The sequence below is a fragment of the Vipera berus genome, assembly GCF_964194415.1.
Source record: "Vipera berus genome assembly, chromosome: 7".
Taxonomy (NCBI): domain Eukaryota; kingdom Metazoa; phylum Chordata; class Lepidosauria; order Squamata; family Viperidae; genus Vipera; species Vipera berus.
Window position 1 is genome coordinate 52,557,546 of NC_138209.1, and position 23,614 is coordinate 52,581,159.

General features: G+C 39.4%; 1 protein-coding gene across 1 annotated transcript in view; it reads left to right on the forward strand.

Moving 5' to 3' along the window:
- The window catches only part of FBXO8 (F-box protein 8), a 44,244-nt gene extending 26,289 nt beyond the window's left edge, over positions 1-17,955 (forward strand). Inside the window, exons 2-6 of the mRNA XM_081332890.1 lie at positions 2,858-3,194; positions 12,141-12,267; positions 13,866-13,984; positions 14,401-14,597; positions 15,561-17,955. Of these exons, the coding sequence (XP_081189016.1) occupies positions 2,866-3,194; positions 12,141-12,267; positions 13,866-13,984; positions 14,401-14,597; positions 15,561-15,748 (960 nt within the window). The 5' untranslated portion in view covers positions 2,858-2,865 and the 3' untranslated portion in view covers positions 15,749-17,955. The remainder of the gene's footprint in view (positions 1-2,857; positions 3,195-12,140; positions 12,268-13,865; positions 13,985-14,400; positions 14,598-15,560) is intronic.
- The last annotated feature ends 5,659 nt before the right edge of the window (positions 17,956-23,614 follow it).

The following is a 23,614-nucleotide window of genomic DNA, read 5'->3' on the forward strand; positions in this document are numbered from 1 at the left end:
GCACAGTCTTAAGGCACATGACAGGCTAATGATGCATCGGGAGCAGCCAGTATCAACTAGCACTTTCAGGTCTACTTGTGCCCCTGACTTAGAGATTATGAGTTTAGCAGGCAATGAAAAAGGTGGGACGTGTCGACTCACCATCAGGTCATTCTCCCCTTCATTGTTGCTGTCAAAGCCAGGTAAAGTGGTGGCGGGTCCAGTCAGTGGGCCAGCATCCTCCTGGGTGGGGGACTTAACCTGGGCAATGGGCTCCTGGTACTTCAGTTGGACTTCTCTCTCGGTGGCTGCTGTGCAGGTCTCCTCCTCGTTGGTTCTGGTCTACTCTGCTGTTGCGGGTAAGGAACTGGGCAGTTTGCTGCTCGATGTTCCTACTGTCTGCATCGAAAGCACTTGATTGGTGGGCTTGTAGGTGGTCTAGGTCTATCATCAATAGCAGTAGTTGGGGGTTTTGGGGTTTGGTGGTAGCCATTTTGGTCCTGGCTTTGGTGCTGCTTCAAGTGGGAGAGGCTTCTTATAGCAGTTGAGCTGGACGTCTAATTTCACTGCTGCCTGTTACCATACTTGCAGCTGATCAGTCACAGCTCGGTAGATGCCGAGGAAATGTGGGAGTCCTCCAATTCAGGGGCTTCCTCGTTATATAAATTGTTTAACCATTTGGATGCTTCTCCCTCTAGGCTGGATGCAGTCACATCTACCATAGCACCTGGGTCTGGGTAGAGATAGGCGCAGCGTTTCAAGTGAGAGCGTACTTGGTTGAGGAAAAAAATCAGTTTCTCTGGGTCCCCATCAAATGTTGCTCTAAAGGGTGGGCCCATCATTGATTGCTGGGCCCCCCATTGCTGCTGGCCCCACCCTGGTTGTTGATTCAACAGCTGCCAGGGCCCATACGGCTGCTGTTGGACCCCCAGTTGCTGGCTACCCCATTGGTCCTGCTGTATGCCCAGGGGTTGCACGTTTGGGCCGTGCTGCTGCTCCCCTTGCTGTGGTTGTCTGAGGGGAGACTGCTGTCGGCTGGCAGGAAGTCATGGTACCACTTGCTGCTGTAGGCCCCTCAATGATTGTTGGATAGATAGATGAGAGTTGCTGTCGTCTACTCTGGATTTTGTCTGCAGGGAATTGTGGCACCCTCTCCTGCTGATCTACTAGGAAACGTTTTAGCCTCAAGTGCTGTGCCACCTCCCTCAATTCCGGGCCTCTCAGTGGTTGCTTGGAGCTGGGGGTGGTGACCAGCCTCCATGGAGTTGTCGTCCTCCAACTAGCTATTGCTTTCCAGGCTTCTGCATCACCCCAACCTGTTGCAAGGCTTTTATCAGCTGGTTTAGGCCCAGAGTTTGCTGCCCCTACTTCTGTGGGGATTGCCATACTCCCCACTGCTGTGAAGGCCCTAGATTCTCTTTCTCTGTGGGACTGGAGGCCCTAGCAGGGAACTCCAGGGGTTGGAAGGCTGTTAGCTCTGTGAAAGGGGGGCTGAGGGGCCTCTTGGCAGGAGCTGTTCTGCGCTCCTCATTTCTAGTTCTTCAAACCTCTCTGCTAGGTTGTCAATTGATTGGCTTTGGACCGCAGACAGATATTTCCACTCACCCAAGCATTCAATCGCAGATGGCCTGACTGCTCCACACTTGTCTGGGGAATGCAATGTGCAGGAGTCTCTTTGTTGTCGCCCCACCTCCTCTGCCTTTCAAGCCCTTGGGGATGGCAAGGCCGCTTTGAGGCACGTGGAGTTTCTGCTGGGCTTAATCCAATCTGACGACCAGACCAATTCTCCTGGTTGTTTGGGTCTTGCTCCCAGCTGGGAGGATTGCTGAATTTTTTTTCCTATCAGCTTCTTCGCTGGCCCATCCCCCCCCCCCTGGGCTGGCTGCTTGTGCCGAGGAGCTGATTTCAGGCAACTTTCCTTATTACATGATGGGATCTTTCCCAACTCTTTGTCAGCCTGTCTCCCAAACCTGGAGACAACGATGGGACCCCCTAGTTAGTTTGTAAAGTTGGTGGATTCCAGCATGATGTCAAGGTTCCAACAGTTGAGCTTTTCAAATGACTGAGGCATTGTTTACCTTAAAAATCTTTTATTAGAACTCTAAAACGTTGATAATCCTTGCTAGGAGAAGCTAGAATCTGAATTCCCCTCCACTTAGCACAATATGTTAAACACAATTCTCCTTTACATTGCTGTCATAAATCACATTCTCCAATTAGTTTGAAGGGTCAGTTTTCCCTTCTGTTAGAAAACCGCCAAATTCTTATCTTCTCTTATTTCGAGACAGCCTTGAGACACATTCTTCCTCCCCCCTCCCCTAGCAATAACTGATTATAGCTCTTAAAGTAACACATAAGTTTAAATATGAAATAGCTGCTTCTTCATCTTTTGTCAAAACAAGAACATTCGATGTTAGCAGCGTTGACACCTGTGTCATATCTTTTTGCCTTTTGGTACTGTCCATGGGGTTTTCATAGCAAAGATACTGGAGTGGGTTGCCATTTCGTTCTCCAGTGGATCACATTTTGTCAGAACTCTCTGCTATGACCTGTCCGTCTTGGGTGGCCCTGCACAGCATAGCTTATCGCTTCTTTGAGTTACACAAGCCCCTTCACCGTGACAAGGCAGTAATCAGTAAAGGGGGCAGTTGATCATAGCTTTAGATAAAATATTAAATTTCTCAACCGCATATTTCTCTAGCTTTATAATACTTTGTATAGAATCTTACAAATCCTGTCTTATCAATATATGTTTAATAGAATTCAGTATAATTAAATATATATCTGCAGACTTTTTACAGTTATAATTAACAAAGCCTGTTGTCCTTTTTAATGAAGTAATTTATATGTTTCTCTCCCTTTTGTTTACAACCTACAGGCTTGCAGATGGGTCAAGGGTTGTGGAGAGTGGCAAGGAATCAGCAGTTACAACAACAGGAATACGCAGGACAAAGCTGTCTTTCCAGGGAGAATGGTAGAAGGATGACTGTTAATAATGTTTCAAATACTAATCACCGGAAACATGCCCAAGGAGGAATTGACATTTACCACCTGTTAAAAACTCGGAAGTCAAAAGAACAAGAAGGATTCATCAACCTAGAAATGTTACCTCCTGAACTTAGTTTTACCATTTTGTCATACCTGAATGCAACAGACCTCTGTCTGGCTTCATGCGTATGGCAGGATCTTGCTAATGATGAACTTCTGTGGCAGGGGTAAGGTAACAACACAGAAAAGGCAATTAAAATCAATTTTTCTTTTGTGTGCTTTTTAAAAAGAATAATATAAGGTGAAAAATTACTATATAAGGTAATGTGAAAAAGAAGGCATACCCTCTTTGAGTTCTGTGGTGTAATGAGTACTGGTGACTGGTATATCTTGTGTTGTTGTTCACCTGAGGTTGTATTTACCTACTTTTAAGAACTACTAAGGACCAGATTATTTTTTACTATGTCCTGATATTTAAATCATAGAACTCAAAGAGGGTGTACTTTCTTTTTCACATCTGTAGTTCATGAATTATGCCAATATTTTAGCTTTGAAAATCTCAAAATGTAATGAAAAAGATTAAAAATGATGGATTCAGTAACTATTAATAAAAATATTAACTTGAATCATAAAACAAATTATCTTATAATGCAGAGGGCTTTTCAAATACAATTTTCTTGCAGATCTTTTCCACTATTAGAAAGTTTTGCTTCCACTCTAAAAGTTTTGTTTAAAATAATGTAGTAGTAGTTTATGAATGACAAAACGATGTATCCAATTATGGCTTCTTTCAAAACAGTTCAGTATAATAGTAACAAGTACCATTCAGTTACTCAACAAAACAAGAGTTACTACCTTAGAAATATTCTTACTGAATATTGTGTAAATCAGCTTTTCGGGGGGGGGGGGAATAGAAAAAAATTCTACTTTCAGTTAGAATGATACTGATTGATTATATAAATCAGTGAACTTTGAAATCAATAAGTTTTTATGTTTTTGTTTGGTATGAATAGGAAGAAACAGGAAATTTGATTTGCAGCTGCAGTTTCTAAATTATATGTGGATATGTGCTGCATTTTGTAGAATTTGATTTGTTTCAACTGTATGCAAACATTCACTTGAAGATACCAATAAAGGAGAATTTTTGTAGCTCAGGGTCAAAATTAGAAGGTCTTTGCTGCTCTCTGAGCTTGGTTGTATATATGTCTTACAGATGTTTCATTACCCAAACTAGGTAATATCATTAGTGCATTGATAATATTACTTAGTTTGGGTAATGAAATGTCTGGAAGAAAACAAGCTCAGAGAGCATAAAGGACCCCTCATTTGAATATATAGGATAAAAAGGAGATTGATGGGAATATGTTTGTGCATATAAGCAATGCTCAACAGTCCTTGATTCCAAGTAATTCCACGCACTGTATAGCAAAAATATCTGGAAATAGATAGGGGTATATAGGAAGGGGGTATATACCGTATTTTTCGGACCATAAGATGCACTTTTTCCCCCAAAAGTGGGGGGGGAAACGAGGGTGCGTCTTATGGTCCGAAGGTGATCTGTATGGCCAGCCCCAACCTCTGCAAGTGGAGCACGAATCGGCACGTGCTGAGAAACGCCGATCTCACGCTCCTGCAATCTGCCCCGCTCGGTTTCAGCTTCCCTTGCTACAAGAGAAAGCAGGCTGAAACGGAGTGAGGAAGATTGCCAGGAATGCGAATCGGCTGATCTTGCGCTGCTGCAATCTCCCTCGTTTCAGCCTGCTTTCTCTTGTAGCAAGGGAAGCTGAAACCGAGCAAGGGAGTTTGCAGGAGCGTGAGATCGGCCGATTCGCATTTCTGGCAATCTCCCTCGCTCCGTTTCAGCTTGCTTTCTGCAAGAGAAAGCCGGGCCGCAGGGCCGCCTCCACGGGTACTGCTCTAATGCAGAGAGGGAAGGACAAAGAGGGAGGGAAGGAAGGGACAATGGGAGAGGGAGGGAGAGAGAGAAAGAGAGGGAGAAAGAAAGAGAGGGAGAGAGAGAGGAGAAAGAAAGGGAGATAAAGAGGAGAAAGAAAGGGAGAGAAATAGAGGGAGAGGAAAAGAGGGAGAGGAAGAAAGGGAGAGAAGGAGAAAGAAAGAGGGAGGGAAATAGAGGGAGAGAGAGAAAGGGAGAGATAGAGGGAAAGAGAAAAATAGGGAGAGAAAGAGGGAGATGGAGAGAAAGGGAGAGAGAGAGAGGAGAGAGAAAGAAAGAGGGAGGGTAGAGAGGGAGAGAAAGAGAAGGAGAGAGAGAAATTAAATTAGTAACATGATTGTTAGGTGAATCTGGTTTCCCCACTAACTGCTTCTCAGAAGGTTGCAAAAGAAGATCACATGACCCTGGAACAATGTGACCATCATAAATATGAATCGATTGCCAAGCATCCGAATGTGAATCACATGACCCTGGGGATGCTGCAACAGTCATAAGTGTGAAAAATGGTCATGTCACTTTTTTCAGTGCCGTCGTAACTTTGAACAGTCACTAAGTGAATCATTGTAAGTCAAGGACTACCTGTACTTTATCATTTTTTTTCCTTTTTTGGTGGGGGGTCAAGTTTTTGACACCTTGCTGGGCGACTGGTGGTACTCGGACATTGCCTTGTCCTAAAAGTGGTACAATGGATGAAAAGGTTGAAAAGCCCTGTTTTAGTATACCGGTACTATTTGGTTCAGAATTTTTTTTTCTTGTCTGCCTGCTCTAAAAACTGGGTGCGTCTTATGGTCAGGTGCGTCTTATGGTCCGAAAAATACGGTACTTCCCTATTCATTCTTGCATACCTTTTTGGATTTAAATTTGTGCACATGGGTGCCCAGACAAAGCTTCTGTCTTTTATGAGTGAGATGTTTTGCATTTACGCTTGTAAACCAAGTGAGTTTTAATATTGGAGCTTTTTTAAAAAAAAATCAACAGGAATTTACTGAAAGCTTATATGACTAGTAAAAGAACAATTGATTGTTTGAAGATTAATCTGTATCATTGTGTTTCACTATACTGTACAATTGTGACTCAGTTTTGTACTGATGCTACTATATTGCTTGGAAGTAAAATTTTATATACTTTGCTTAATATGGCCTTTGGGCCAGAGAACACAACAGTAAAATACAAAAACCTGTAATTATTACTAAAACATTTTAAAGGATACATAAAATACAATAAATCCACATAAAATTGATTATTGTAGTTGCTGTAGTACAGATAGCTGTGGCAATCACCACACTTTCTGCTAAATTTTAACCACAGATTATGATGATTAAAAACAAATGGTAGCACAAAAATCAGACACTTAACCCCTCTTTCAATTCCACTCCTAAATTTTTTATCAGACTCCTCACATTGCCAGTCTATTAACCACACTTCTTAAGCCCCACGTCTAGAGTTTCACCAGTATGTTCTTAAGAGATTCAAATCTTGATTTGGCACAAGTTGTTATAAAACAAAAAAGGCCATTCTCATTACAGTAATTTTTCTAAATTCTTATTTTTCAATTTGACAATCCATTAGGTTTCTTTGAATCGATCAGTGTAAGATATTTTAAAAAGCACTTTTGAAGTCTATATACCATGATGTAGGAACTACTTGTAATATACTTCTGTTGTATTAAATATATAGTATAGATATATAATGTACTTTACATTTATTTATTTTATCCCACTTTTACTGTTTTTTATAAATAACTTAAGGTGGCAAACATACTTAATAATCCTTCTTCCTCTTAGTTTCCTCACAACAATCCTGTCAGGTGGGTGGCCTGAGAGAGTGGCCAAAAGTCACTCAGCCAGTTTTTTATGCCTAAGGCAATACTAAAGTTTCCATTCTCCTGGTTTCTAGCTGAACACCTTAATTTAATCAAATGTCAAATTCAGTTTCCCCTAATCAGAATTTGCTGAAAATGAAACATGTTTTAATAATTTAAAAACAATATAAAAATAACAAATTTTAGACAATTTATCAATCTGTAAAAACCCATGTTAGAATGAAAAGCACAGATCCAGATAAAAATACATACTTGGAAAGTGCCTATTAGGTTCAGTTGGGTTAGTGCCAAGAAGCTATTAATTATTAAAAACAGTAAATATATAGAATTCAGTGCCCAATATATTAAATAAATCCAAATCATCCGAGTCACTAATACCACATTCCTACACATATCTACTATATGTGATACAGAAATCTAATGACTCCACTGATTGTTATTACTAGGTAAATGTATGTTATACTTGCAGCCTAAAGCATTATATTCCACAACTTTGTACTAATTTGGTTATAGAGTAAATGGTTCTTTTGTTTGTATCCTTGTTATTTCCCTCCCGTGCAACATTTACTTAGAAACACACACTGGATCACATTCTTTCTCTGTGCAATGATTGATTTCCTGAAATAAAAGCTGCTTTCTAATGCCTGGTAGGTTTATTATTTTTACAAGTCAGATTAGGGTGAACTGACATTTAGATTACTTATTTAGGTAGTCTGAAATATTAATGGAATTATTATATAAATACAAGCACTAGATAGCACCATTCATTTGTCTTTGTATCTAGCACAGACTTTCCCAATGCTTATCTTCATATTTAGACTTCTGTATGTGATTTTAGGGTTATTGCATATTTAGAAGGCTTTTTTGGCCAATACTGCGTCTCTTGCCCACTGCCCAAAGTTTTGAACAATTTTGGAGGATTAGAACAGCATTGTGTTAAATTGAATTTCAACTTTTATTGTTCTGATTAGGGAAATTCCTTCTCTAAGAAAGTAAGACAGGAATAATAAAATCCTCTTAATTATTTTCTTATCTCTTATGTTTTATATCTTCTGAGATATATCTAAACTGCTTTGTGTCATTTTTAGAAAAGCAGCAAAATGTGATAGCTATATTGCTATTTATGAAGTGGGGATATGGGAGATTTATAATAGTAGTTACATTACATACATAACTGACAGTTAGAACAATCAGTGGAACAACCTGCCTCCATATAATTCCTACTACATAAGCATTATATGAAGGAGGGTTTCCCGTAACATTTGTATTATAGGTTTTCCTACAGTAGCATTTTATCCTCTAACACTGGAAGTTTTTAAGAAGAGACTGGACAACTATTTGTCTGAAATGGTATAGGGTTTATTGCCTGAGCAGGGGGGTTGGACTGGAAGACCTCCAAGGTCCCTTCCAACTCTATTACTATTGTTGTTGTTGTTGTTATATACCTCGTATAGTATGTTAGTCACATTTCATTTAAAATTGTAGATAATTGTCCTTTTGTGACAATGGCACTAATAAAATTAAAACAGTGAAACCTCATATAGAACCAGTGATGGTGGTGGTAGTGGTGATGATGATGATGATGATGATAATGACGATACATAAGTGCATCCCTACTACATATGCATTATATGAAGGAGGGTTTCCCGTAACATTTATATTATATAGGTTTTCCTACAGTAGCATCTTATAACCAACCTTCTGTGTAGGAGAGGTGAGTACAGTATTATAAGGAAATCTGATTGAAGTGTTCTGTATCTGTATTTCTGTTGCATCAGAATCAAATGAAACTGGGTGTTTTACACTCTACCTGCATGTTCTAATAATCTATATGAGAATAAATTAATTAAAATTGAAAGTAGATAGGTTTCAAGTTTAGATAATTGGTACCTTTTCTGATGTGGTTGATCCTCTAATTCCATTCTCTTAATAGTAATTAAGAAACCCTGACTGAGAATGTGTCTCCACTCATAACTGTAGACACTGTGGCTTTCTTTGACAGGCACAAGAAAAGGCAGTATCTTGCCCAGTTTTCTATCTTTCCCAGAAAAGCCCTTCTCAAAAACAGGCAAAAATAGAATAGAACACAACACAACACAACCTTGGAAATCTTCTAGTCCAGCCCCCTGCTCAAGCAGGAGAACCTATACCATTTCAGACAAGTGACTGCCCAGTCCCTTCTTAAGAATCTCCAGTGATGGAGCACCCATGATTTATGAAGGCAAGCTGTTCCACCAGTTAATTATCCTCACTGTTAGGAAGTTTCTCCTTAATTCCAGGTTGCTTTTCTTTTTGATCAGATTCAAACCATTGTTTCTTGTTTTGCCCTCTGGTACTTAGGAGAATAGTTTGACACCCTCTTCTTTGTGGCAGCCCCTCAAATCCTGGAATACTGCTTTCATGTCGCCCCTGTTTCTTCTTTTCTTTAGACTAGACCAGGGGTCAGCAACCCGAAACAGCAAAAGAGCCACTCGGAACTGGTTCCGTCATACACACAAAAAAGTGGGAGCCGCAAAATGTGCGCGCGCATGTGGGCACGCATGCGCATGCGCAAAAACAAAAAATACACCACCCCCTACGCCCGCACCGCATCCTGAGCTGCACGCACCTGTCGCTGCCCAATGCCACCAGCTTACGCGGGGGGGAAGAGACGGACTCGCAGGCGACGGGCACTGGGTTGCGGCGGCGCCTTCAGCCCGGGCACCGCCGGAGCCACCCGAGCGCCCTCTCCCAGGACCTCCAAACCTCTGCGTTTGATGAATGCAGCAGCTCTTCAAATGTGGAGGTGGAGGTTTGGGGAGCTGCGCAGCTCTCTAAACCACTGCCGCCCCGTTTGCAGAGCTGCTGCATTCCTCCGCGTTTGAAAGAAACACGAATGAACGCAGCAGCTGTGCAAAGAGGATGGTAGCAGTTTGGAGAGTGCGTGCGCACCTCTCCAAATCGCCGCCGTCCCATTTGGAGACCTGCCGCATTCGTTCATGTTTGACGAGCGCGGCAGATTTCCGAACGGGACGGTGGCAGTTTGGAGAGGTGCGCGTGCACTCTCCAAACCGCCGCCGTCCCGTTCGGAGACCTGCCGCGCTCGTCAAACATGGACGAACGCAGCAGCTGTGCAAACGGGACGGCGGCAGTTTGGAGAGTGCACGCGCACCTCTCCAAACCGCCGCCGTCCCATTCGGAGACCTGCCGCGCTCGTCAAACATAGACGAACGCAGCAGCTGTGCAAACGGGACGGCGGCGGTTTGGAGAGGTGCACCTCTCCAAACGCCGCCGTCCCATTTGGAGACCTGCCGCGCTCGTCAAACATGAACGAACGCAGCAGCTGTGCAAATGGGACGGCAGCAGTTTGGAGAGTGCACGCGCACCTCTCCAAACCGCCGCCGTCCCGTTCGGAGACCTGCCGCGCTCGTCTAACATGGACGAACGCAGCAGCTGTGCAAACGGGATGGCGGCAGTTTGTAGAGTGTGCACGCACCTCTTCAAACCGCCGCCGTCCCGTTCGGAGACCTGCCGCACTCGTCAAACAAGGACGAACGCGGCAGCTGCGCAAACGGGACAGCGGCGGTTTGGAGAGGTGCGCGTGCACTCTCCAAACCGCCGCCGCCCGTTGGGAGACCTGCCGCGCTCGTCAAACATGGACGAACGCGGCAGCTGTGCAAACGGGACGGCGACGGTTTGGAGAGTGCGCGCACACCTCTCCAAACCGCCACCATCCCGTTTGGAGACCTGCCGCGTTCGTTCATGTTTGACGAGCGCGGCAGACCTCCGAACGGGATGGCGGCGGTTTGGAGAGGTGCGTGCGCACTCTCCAAACCGCCGCCGCTCGTTGGGAGACCTGCCACGCTCGCCAAACATGGACGAACGCGGCAGGTGTGTAAACGGGCCGCGGCAGCTTTCCCAATGAGAGGCGCCACTGCCCGTTCGGGCGGAGGTGTGCGCGCACCTTTGCCCGTTCGAAGAGGTGCGCGCGCACCGGGCGACTGGGAGCCGCAGGAGACGGCTCAAAGAGCCGCATGCGGCTCCGGAGCCGCGGGTTGCCGACCCGTGGACTAGAGAAACTCAAGTCCTGCAGCGGTTTTTCATATGTTTTAGCCTCCAGGCCTTTGATCATTTTTGTTGCTCTTCTCTGAACTTTTTCCAAGGTCTCAACATCTTTTTTTGTAGTATGGTAATCAAAATTGGTTGCAGTATTCCAGGTGTGGTCTTACTAGGGTTTAATAAAGTGGTACTAATACTTCACGTAATTCTAGCTTGTGCGTTGAATACCAAACAAACGATGAGTACCTGGACAAAATTTTCTCATCAAAATGCGTTGAACACCAAATTTGGTGAATTTCAAAATGGTTGAGTATCAAGGTACCCACCATCCCACTTTGCAGATACAAGTGCCAAAATTTGCACTGACTAAAGCTTTACATATTATACTAAGTTTGAGAGCTGCATGCAACAAAATTTCATTTTAATGTATGTCGATTAGTGAACATTCAAAGTGACAATAAAGTTATTATTCTATCTATTCTATCTGAAAAAGCTTATGGTTTTATTTCTGCTTCTGTTCATACTTTTGCTGTGTGATCAGGCTTCACAACAGGGTTCTGCATTAAATCACAACTGTGGGCACTTAACCCTATATTAAGCACTTTGCTGGGCTTGGCAGAAGACACAATTCAGCTACTTTATAATACTTTTGGCAGACAAGCCTGAAGATAACAGCAGTTGATTTTTCCATTACCCACCTGTGTCTCTGTATATCTCTTCATTCATTGATCCATCCCACACAGTTTAAACTCTAGTCCTTTTCCTTTTAATTTAATGAATACTTGAAGACCCCAGCAATAAAAAGAAATACCTTATGGAATATGCTAGTAATGAGATTGGCATATATAATAAAACTGTTACAACTTATTCAGGCACTTTATTTTGCAATGCATTTCTTAATTCTTGCATATTGGGCTGCTGGCTTTTTTCCTATAATTGTAAATCTGAAATCTGAAAAAGATATTTGAAATAAAACTTCATAGTTTTATACTCCTGTACAAATATAAGTTGTTGAAATTACCTTGATCTGTGTAACTCTTAATATTTGTTTGCAGTAGGATTCCCCTCTTTCTCTCTGTCACACAAATCTACTGTGGAGACTTCCTCTTCTGGCTCTTGGAGAAGTCATTATATATAATCCCATTGCTTGTCAAGGAAAAGAAAACTCATAATTCACATTCCTCACATTACTACTGTAGAAAAGTACTATTAAACTCTATTGGTTACATTGAGAATTTTACATAAAGCATGTTACAGTGCTTTATAAGGCAATTACTTGATAGTAATATTCAGGAAGTGGATGGAATCCTAAAATCTTACATTATGTTTTTATAGCTAACAGACTTTTTTATATTGTAGACTGTGCAAATCCACTTGGGGTCACTGTTCCATATACAATAAGAATCCACCTCTTGGATTTTCTTTTAGAAAACTGTATATGCAACTAGATGAAGGTAGCCTCACTTTTAATGCCAATCCTGCAGAGGTAAGTAGAATTCATATATTATTAATAATATTAGCTACAGATATGATGCTGTTATTTATTTTTCAACTGTTTTAGAGACCCAAAATTATCCCAGAAGTGATAACCTAAGGAACATATGTCTCTTGAAGAACAAAAATGGCATATAACTTTTTAAATAAATAAATTATGCCATTGTGCATAATGTGTGTGTGTGTGTGTGTGTGTGTGTGTGTGGTGTATGTACACACACACACACACACACACACACACACACACACACTGAATCGGTACAGAATATTATTTATTTCCCCAGGAACAGATTGTAATCTTTATGTTTATGACACTTGAGACTTCGAATTAATTAATGGTATTTTGTGACAAATCATTGTTGAAAGACCAGTGGGTGAAATGCAAAGTTTAAAAATTTCTGAGTGATTATGTTGATAGAAAAAGAAAAAGAGCACTTAAAAATCAAAAGAAAGTGAAACAAAATCTGAAAATAATGCTTGAAGACTTTATACTATATGACATAAAAATAAATGATTGAATTATTGAAAATTATGTGTTTATACACACACACACACACACACACACACACGTCAAATAATTTCCATCTGGAACATAGCCAATAAATTGTAAAACATTTGAAATGTGAATCTCTTACTTTAGCTCAGGGACCAGAGCCATATAGAACAATCTTAAGCTCTAAATGATCATTTGGATAATACATTACTCTTGCTAACATCACACAGTTATAATTACCTTGAATGTTACAGGGAAAGGAAACTCTACTGCACCAGTATCAGTTACTCTTTGAATTGTAGATATATGCCAGTATACGAATTTAAGATCTGCTCTTTTAAGGCTCAACAAATTATAGAGATTATAAAATACATACAAATAAAAATCTACAATACAGTAATGCAACAGTTACAAAAATGGCAAACAACAATAGAGAATATGAACATTTATTTATATGGTATTTATATTTCAAAACATAAACATTTAAAAACAAATCTAGTTTTCCTTGGAAAAATTACATACCTTTTGAATGGAATGATCATGAGGTTCATGACAATTTAAAGGTTTTTTGTTAATTGAATAAACATGAATGTTTACAGAAAGTGAATATTTCTATAATAAGGAAATGATGAACTAGACAAATTGAAAGACACATTCTAATGTGTGATTTCTGTGCATTTGGGAGTAGGTTTTGTAGTTTCAAGTCTTGAACATATGCATGCAAAATCATCCATTTATTAGAGAATGACTTTATACAATAAAACATTAAAGTTACATTGAAAAGATACTTATTTTGGCAATTTCTTTTCCTGAAGGCCAAATTAGGATATTACATATGGATCCATAGGCATCATAAATATTGTGTCACATTTTTAAAAAAAAATAGAATCATTTGTGGAGAGAGTCTTTTCCCTATTGTTTAATACATATAAATTTTAACTATATATTAACATATGTTTTATTTACATTTGAATTCAACATGTTGAAATGTACCTCATAAGGTACAATTACTCTGTAATTGTTCAGATTTATTCCATATGAAATACTCTGGGTGTTTAAAAAATTAATGTTTTATATAAAATCTCTCTTTCTCCCAGGGTGTTAACTACTTTATGTCCAAGGGAATATTGGATGATTCACCAAAGGAAATAGCTAAGTTTATCTTCTGTACAAGAACTTTAAATTGGAAGAAACTGAGAATCTATCTTGATGAAAGGTAACATAATTATAAAATGAGAAACCTCATATTCCCTTGTATTTATGGGGATTTCTTATTAAAACATTATGAAATAATGGGATACTGCTACTTATTTCTGTATTACATTGTCAGCATTCTAGCATTTCTAGCATGCATTAATCAAGAATTATCATACTCTGCATTGTGGATAAATCTATAGTTTGTTGAATCCCCAAAGGAAGTGAAATGGGAGACATCTGTATGTGAATTGTATATTAAATTGCATTAAATTGATGACTGATTACATACAGTTTGTCTGGTTGAATAGTTTCTTTCATACATAACAATGAAAGCAAATATTTTGAAAAGCACAGCCAGAGAAAACTGAATATTTTATAATGTATCTAAAATATGCATATATAAGCTGCTTAAAGTATTTCTCTCTTTTAAATTAGGCGAGATGTTTTAGATGATCTTGTGACACTACACAACTTCAGAAATCAGTTCTTACCAAATGCACTGAGAGAATTTTTCAAACATATTCATGCCCCTGAGGAACGTGGTGAATATCTTGAAACTCTTATTACAAAGTTTTCACACCGATTTTGTGCTTGTAACCCTGACCTGATGAGAGAGCTTGGCCTTAGCCCAGGTAATATATATATATATATATATATTAATTGATGGGTTGACATGTCATATTATATTGTAAAATTTAAATGCTAACAAGTTTAACATATGTGATCTTCATGTTTAAATCTGATATTGTTTAATAGCACTGAATTGAGCAAAAGCCTTAAGGATCTACATTGTACATTCTTGTTATATATCTTGAAAGAATTATTAATTGACTTGCGTGGCTTATACTTATTAAAAATCAGAGAAAATTCATTCAGTGTCCATACTGCTACAAAAAAGGGAAGAGAGATAAGCAGATAGATGGACAGACAGTATTTTGACATAATATATTAGAGTGATAGTATGTTATATACCAACATGTGATTTTCCTAAGGAAATATGGCTGAAATTTATATACATTTTAGCCTTATTTAGTAACAGGACAGGACAGGACAGAACAGAATAGAATAGAATTATTTATTGACCAAGTATGGTTGGACACACAAGGAATTTGTCTCCGGTGCATAAGCTCTCATTGTACATTCAAGTAATAGTGATAATCATGATCATATATAACATGAAAATACATTCATCATAAATCATGAAATACAACACTTCATCATAAATCATAAGATGCAACACTTAGTGATAGTCATAGAGTACTAAGCAAACAACATAAATCATAGTAGGATATATATATATATAAATTGTAAGATACAAGCAGCAAAGTTATAGTCATAAGAAGATAAGGATAGGTAATAGGAAAGATGAGGAGTATCATAGTAATACAGCTTTAATAAGTATTTTGACAGTGTTGTAGCATGCAGTAATACAGTTCTTTTGTTTTTATACAGTTCTTTTTTTTATTTTACAAATAACATGGATTCCTAGAGTCTTGTCCTAAAGAATCTAAATCCTTTAATGTGAAATGTTGTGCAGGTTTCTTAAATTGTAAGCAGGCTTCACAAAATATTTTCTTGTTTTTTCTTATGCTTAGATGCTGTTTATGTATTATGTTACTCTTTGATCCTGCTTTCCATTGATCTTACTAGCCCTCATGTGAAGAATAAAATGTCAAAGAGAGAATTTATCCGAAACACACGCCGTGCTGCTCAGAACATTAGCGAAGATTTTGTTGGGCACCTATATGACAATATCTACCTTATAGGCCATGTGGCTGCCTAAAAAGCACAGTTTGTTAAAGACTTACAATCTGTTGTTAAAGGAAGTCAGTAACTAAAGGAATTTATCTGTTGTAGATACTGTATGGAGGTTAAACTAGTGCTGGTTATTCTAACCTCTTTTCTGCAATCAAAATGTACACAAACAACTTTTTTAGCAATTTACCATGGAAGCTGAAGAATTTTTGGCAATTTTTTTTAAAACTTTGCTTACAGTTTGCACAGAACTTTGCAATTAGTCTGACATATTACCATTTCTGAATGTTAAACTGACATTATAGTTTTAAACTGACAAGTTAGTGGACTTGTGCAGTTAATTTGCTTGAACACTTTAACCGGTTCATTTTTTTAAAAAAAATTATGTAGTGTGTACATACTGTATTTAACTAAAGAGACTTATAACCATAATTATTTTATTGTAAAATATTTTAAATAAAGTTTTTTTCCTCTTTTCTTCCTACTAGAAGATATATTGGATAATTTATTTCTTTACAAAGTGAGACTGCATGTTCTATAAAAGTTTACTTCACAGATTCATAACCAGTTATAAACTATAATATTCTGTGGGTTTGGACACCTATGGTTCTTTGATGTTGTTGAACTATGATCCTCACAGTCTTCACCATTGGTCAAGTGGGGCTGTTAGACATTATAGTACAGCAGCACTTAGAGAGTTGCAGGTTCCCCACCCCAATTCCTAACTACCAAACTGGAAGACAGGGTATCAGTCTATCCTTGTGCCTCAATATCTAGTGCCTAAAAATATTTTTTTTAAAAAATAAGGTGGGATGCTTTTATAATTGTTGCTGTCTAGGTATGCTTTCTAACAATCAAGGTTTTACAAGATTTATTTACTTGCATCAGTCGTACTCATTTTGTCATATTTAGAGCAGAAAACATTCCTTGTGAATTAATTTAAGAGATTGGGATCCAAAGGATCTATCTGCACAAGCCTTCCCAACTCTTTCAGCCCTTTCTTCCTGCTCCCATGATATCCTCAATGTGCATTGTAGGTATAGTTTTCCTTATTTTCCCCATTAGTATTTTCTCCTGCCAATCCTATAATTTTTTGTCTAATAGGCAGTGAAACTTGGCTATGCTCTAATTTGGTACTTGCAATACAAGAAGTGACCTGAGCAGACATGGCTAAAGCAGAGCCTTTTGAATGAATAGTAGGGAAAATTTAGCACTGACCCCAACATTGTTCTCACTATCAGGTATATTTGGGTCCATTTCTATATACCCACAGGAGTGATAATTTATAAGACCATGGAATGCCTTCTGATATTTTTTTCTATGTAATTGAAATAAATATTGTCCTTGTTTAAATTTGCTGAATTGGTATATGATTAGATTAAGGCACCTTTTATTTGAGGGGTGGAATGTCATTTAAAAGCTGGTAGGAGTAAAGTAATTGTGAACTATAGACTTTCTGCATTGGCTTCAACTATCTGACAAAAAAATCTTGCAATCTAGACACAAAGAGGTGTATAATGTAGCCAGTGTTCAAAGTGAAACAAAGTAAAGCTAGTGATAGAATCCAGTGTTGGGCACCAGGATTTCTCTGTTTCTTCTGCACCTGTTCTCATAATATCAGGGGACTAAGTAGAATTTTCTAGAACTGTGAATCAAAGTTGAAGTGCACAATTGGATACCAGCCATAGTTCCTAAGTCCAAATCTACCATATATATTTTTCCAAACAAATTGGATTGAATTATCAATAATAGTTTTGAAGAAGGTTGACTAGGACATTGCTCAGAGTTTAAAAAATACTTAAGAAAATCTGATAACTGTAATTTTTTGACTTGAAAGTGGTTAAGAACTTGTATTCTAAATGATGGATTTGAAATGCTATGTAATAATGATAATGTTAACAGTGCTTGATAATGTTATTTAATTATCACAATTATTTTTCCAATTACTAGAATGTCTACATTTTGTTTCCCATTTTGAATTCTGCTTATTTGTTGACTGTTGACTTGACAAATCTGAAATTGGTGTTACTCTTCAGCTGACATAATTATATTTAAAAAGAATCAAAATTGCACTGCAAATATTGGTTGGGGGGGATTGGGAGTTTCTTTGGTTAACTTTCTTGTGAAATGCAAATGAAGGTTAAAATGCAGATTAGTGAATTATAACTCCTCATTTGTTATATATTATTGTTACTTTAAATAAATATGTCACTCAATAAAATTTAGAGTCAGTTATCAAGTTTTTGTTTTTATACTGTCTTTTTATATTGTCTTTGAAAAACCTCTTCTGAAGCATTATTAATGTGCACAGTGACTTGCTTTAGTCCCATATTATTTGTTTCATATTTAGTTAGAATAATGAGGTGCTTGTTTTAAGATATGTACTGTATGCATATTTGTGTTCTTGTATTTAAAGGGTTTAATAAAATGCAGTGTTCCTCCTGCCCAAATTTATCCCAACCTCTGAAATATAATCCGGGCTATATTTCTGGGAAAAAAGCATTATTCTTTCTAAATATCATTAAGAAAGGCATTAGTACTGGAAATAATTAACTATCATCAATTATAACCCCATTTTATAAATATCTATTCAGAAGTTAGTTTTCCCAAACTTTTCCTTCTGGGTAGATATGCATAGGTTTGCTTCTTTAAATGGATGGTTTTTAGTATGGAAATGGATTAATTTTCACATTTAGTGATAATTAGACACATCTTTTGAAAGCATACAGTAGCTGTGTTGTGCATGTGACATAAAGCAAAGTCTCAACTGCTTGAATTTTTTTTTGGAAGCTATGGAGCATGGATTGGCCACTCTGTAGATTTGAGTGAATCAGATTCTCAACACATGATTGTGAAATTCGCCTGTATTCCTGTACACTTTATAATGAACTATAAGTAGACATGATGACAACTGGAAAGAGCCACATTCATTTGAGCCCACTTATCCATCAGCTTTGTAGATGTGATGTGGCCCAGGTGAGAGTAGGGTGGCTAGGCAGTAGAAATAGGGTGGAATGTGGTTTGGTGGTGGATGAAAGGACCTGATTGGGCACAGAGAGGGGGGTTCTCTTTTCAGACATGTGCCCTCTGATGTTTTAGCTGTAGCACCAACTGAAAATTCAAAAGAGAGGTGGGGGAGTGGCTATTGTCCTCCAGGAGTCTTGGTGCCTTTTGAGGCTCTGCTCCAGAAAGGAGACAATGTGAAGTTGGACTGCAGGATCAGCTGCGTCTCCTGCTTACCTACCTTTCTCCCTGAAGTGTAGTAGCATTCCTATCCAAGCTCCTGGATTCTGTGACCAAATTGGCAATGGAGTTCCACAGATTTAAGGTCCTTCAATCTGCTTTTGGACTCAAAAATCAGTGGTGGCTTGGGTATCCATGGCCACTATTGCAACCATGGGCCTGGTCCAAGGGCCCCACTCATACCATAATAGAAGTTGCACGTTAGATCTAATTTTTGTTTTGGAACGGTGGCATTGTGAGCTGGATTGGAAGAAATTAACAGTTCCTTCCCATGGACTGCTCTGTAGTTCTTGTGACTTCTCTCAACTGCAAAGAGGTGGATCCTGTTCCTTCAGCCCACACCACGTAACGTATGGACCCAAAAGGGTTTCAATTGGAACTCTTTTTTCTGAAGCTGTGGCACATGGTTCAGCCAAGGCCTTGGAATGAGCATACTGCAAGGCTCTGGATATGATTATGTCTATATGGATGTTCTACCATTGCGGATTCCTTAGCATTGGTTTAATTCTCTGTTCTTACTGCATCTGACAGTCTTGATTGATGGATTGAAATTTATTGGCTACTCAACTCCAGTAGACTTGAGTAGCATATACAGTGGGACAAAAAAGTATTTAGTCAGCCACCAATTGTGCAAGTTATCCCACTTAAAAAGATGAGAGAGGCCTGTAATTTTCATCATAGGTATACCTCAACTATGAGAGACAAAATGGGGGGAAAGAATCCAGGAAATCACATTGTAGGATTTCTAATGAATTTATTTGCAAATTATGGTGGAAAATAAATATTTGGTCAATAGCAAAAGTTCATCTCAATACTTTGTTATATACCCTTTGTTGGCAATGACAGAGGTCAAACGTTTTCTGTAAGTCTTCACAAGGTTTGCACACACTGTTGCTGGTATTTTGGCCCATTCCTCCATGCAGATCTCCTCTAGAGCAGTGATGTTTTGGGGCTGTCGCTGGGCAACACAGACTTTCAACTCCCTCCAAAGGTTTTCTATGGGGTTGAGATCTGGAGACTGGCTAGGCCACTCCAGGACCTTGAAATGCTTCTTACGAAGCCACTCTTTCGTTGCCCGGGCGGTGTGTTTGGGATCATTGTCATGCTGAAAGACCCAGCCACGTTTCATCTTTAATGCCCTTGCTGATGGAAGGAGGTTTTCACTCAAAATCTCACGATACATGGCCCCATTCATTCTTTCCTTTACACGGATCAGTTGTCCTGGTCCTTTGCAGAAAAACAGCCCCAAAGCATGATGTTTCCACCCCCATGCTTCACAGTAGGTATGGTGTTCTTTGGATGCAACTCAGCATTCTTTCTCCTCCAAACAAGACAAGTTGAGTTTTTACCAAAAAGTTCTACTTTGGTTTCATCTGACCATATGACATTCTCCCAATCCTGTTTGGATCATCCAAATGCTCTCTAGCAAACTTCAGACGGGCCAGGACATATACTGGCTTAAGCAGGGGGACACGTCAGGCACTGCAGGATTTGAGTCCCTGGCAGCGTAGTGTGTTACTGATGGTAGCCTTTGTTACTTTGGTCCCAGCTCTCTGCAGGTCATTCACTAGGTCCCCCCATGTGGTTCTGGGATTTTTGCTCACCATTCTTGTGATCATTTTGGCCCCACAGGGTGAGATCTTGCGTGGAGCCTCAGAACGAGGGAGATTATCAGTGGTCTTGTATGTCTTCCATTTTCTAATAATTGCTCCCACAGTTTATTTATTTATTTATTTATTTTAATTCCATTTATATCCCGCCCTTCTCCGAAGACTCAGGGCGGCTTACAAGCTTAGCAGTAGCCTTCATTCTATGTATATGCCTGCTTATCAGGGCTTTCACACACACCCCAAGCGGCATTATTACAAAGTCAGCTTATTGCCCCCAACAATCTGGGTTGATTTCTTCACACCAAGCTGCTTGCCTATTGCAGTCTTCCCAGCATGGTGCAGGTCTACAATTTTGTTTCTGGTGTCCTTCGACAGCTCTTTGGTCTTGGCCATGGTGTAGAGTGTAACTGTTTGAGGTTGTGGACTGGTGTCTTTTATACTGATAACATGTTCAACCAGGTGCCATTCATACAGGTAACAAGTGGAGGACAGAGGAGCCTCTTAAAGAAGAAGTTACAGGTCTGTGACAGCCAGAAATCTTGCTTCTTTGTAGGTGACCAAATACTTATTTTACCAAGGAATGTACGAATTAATTCATTAGAAATCCTACAATGTAATTTCCTGGATTCTTTCCTCCCATTTTGTCTCTCATAGTTGAGGTATACCTATGATGAAAATTACAGGCCTCATCTTTTTAAGTGGGAGAACTTGCACAATTGGTGGCTGACTAAATACTTTTTTGTCCCACTGTAAAAATAAGGAAAATGTAAAAACAGCCAAAAATCCTTGAATCACATAGCTCAGATTACAAGAATCTAATACACATCAAAAACAACAAAACAAAATGACCCTTGAATAAATAATAAACATCAACCACAGGCTTAGGTCCAAAGCCAGGTTTTCAAAGCTTTCTGGAACCCCAGGAGAGAGGGTGCCATCTAGTCTTTGAGAGAGTGCTGTTCCAATGGGTAGGGGCCACAACAGAGAATGCACACTTTTCAAGATGGCACTGCTTAATGGAGGCAACCTGGATGTTGTAGAACTGTTGTAAGGAATATTCTTGACACATGTCAAATAATTTTGTGTCAGTCATTTTTTCTTAGCTCAACTCATCTCACAGGGCTGTTGTGGGGGAAATAAGATTAGGAAGGTATGTTGGATATGTTCTCTGCCCTTAGTTATTTGTAAAAATAAAGGCAGGATATAAAAGTCATTGAACTTTCTCAGACTTGGGACACTGGTTAGGCCATGGAGGTGACCAAGATTTGTCTGAATTCAGTTATCCGGAACATTTTGAACCATTTTGATCCTCAGAAAGTGGGCCTGTTTCTTGGGGCTATGAGTCTGGGTTAATTCTCCCAGGTAAACTAGACAGGAATCATGACAAGATTAATTCTACTTTATTGTAAGGTTACATTAATAGCATCTGGCAAGTCTGAAGGCACAAACTTGCCAACTATTTAGGGTGGGTCCTTCCTAAGTTTCTTTCTTTGACTGTTAAGCGAATATGATCTTGTCTGTTTCCTAGGCAGAAACTTTGTATTATTTCCCCAAGATTCCCATACATTCCATTAGAGTCTGGTACCTGTGTTCTTGATCTGTGTTCCTCCTGCGTGGTTAAGGCCTTTAACAGCCCCACCAAGTGAACATCCTCCTAAGATCTGGCGGACTCCCATCTTTTACTCCTGTTCTGAAGAGGTGGCTCTTCCTCTGAGCATTAGGTTAGTGTGATGCTGGAGCCCTGTAAATCTAAATGTTGCTGTATGGAAGAGTGTTTTTGAGGTGCTGGAAGATTTTGATGGTTTTAATGTCACTTTATATTCTTATTGCTGTTTATGTGAGCTGCCCAGGGTTAAGGCAGATAAACTGAATGACCATATACTGTAACTCTTTTAAATAAATAGATCAATTTTGTCAGGCATGTAGACTTTCTGATTCCATGCAATTTGGTGTCAACTGTCCCACTTAGTCATCTAGCAAAAAAAAGACTCCTGGCTGATTGTTTTACCAAAAGTATAGTAAGCTGTCCCTCTCCGGAAAGTACAACTCTTGACACCATGTATTTAATCAAAAGAACTTTTACTGAGAAATAGTGGATGCAGTAAAGCCAAGCAGAATCTTAACATTCCTGCGCAAAGCAACAAGCTTATTTTCCCACTTTGAAGCCCAACCCCCTTGACCAGTCCACCGGCAGCCAATACAGTGCCACAAGGTTGTTTTGAGACCACCGAAGTACAGGACAGATAACGGTTCATCTTTGGGGCACAGCGACCTTGGTATCGGGCTAGAACCAACTGGGAAGGAGTTTGTTCTGTCTCCAAAGACGATCCCCCTCCCTAATTCCCAAGCATCTACAGCAAAAGCAAAAGTATGAAAAAGAATGCTTCCCCAAAGAGGCCTTCTCCCCTCTCCACCAGAATGGCAGGGCACCTGACAAGTATACTTTACTGAGTCTTAAATGGTTACAGAAGTAGCGAAGCCGAATCTGGGGTTTTCATGTGCAAATGATACAAAGTTATTTTCCCTCTTCCCTGACTATCCCCCTGTTATCTGTTAATGGCCAATTAGGTGCTTCTATTTTGTTTGAAAAATAAGCTCTCAGTTTGTGGACATTTCACCTCTGTATTCTGATGGTTGACCTTGGCTGGCTAGAGCTTTTCATGCCTGGACACAGCTTGGCTTTTACATACACACACACACACACACCACACACCACACCACACACACTTCCTCCCTACATGCCAATCCTTTCTTCCCTACCCCCTTTGCTAATGTCAGGCTGTCAGTTTGCAAAGCTTGGATAGCAGAGTGGCAACTGACATTTGGAGACTTAATGTAGTGTTTAAGATCAATCTAGCACATTTAACTATCAGATTATACATAAATGGTGCTGCAGTGATAATAAACACTATCTGTTTTCTGTTTCTTGTATAACCATTAGATAATAGAATCAATAGTTGATAAAGAAGTTGGTACCTGCATTTTGATCAGGAATGTCAAAGAAAAATATTTTACAGCATTGTCCTTTTAGATTATGTTTA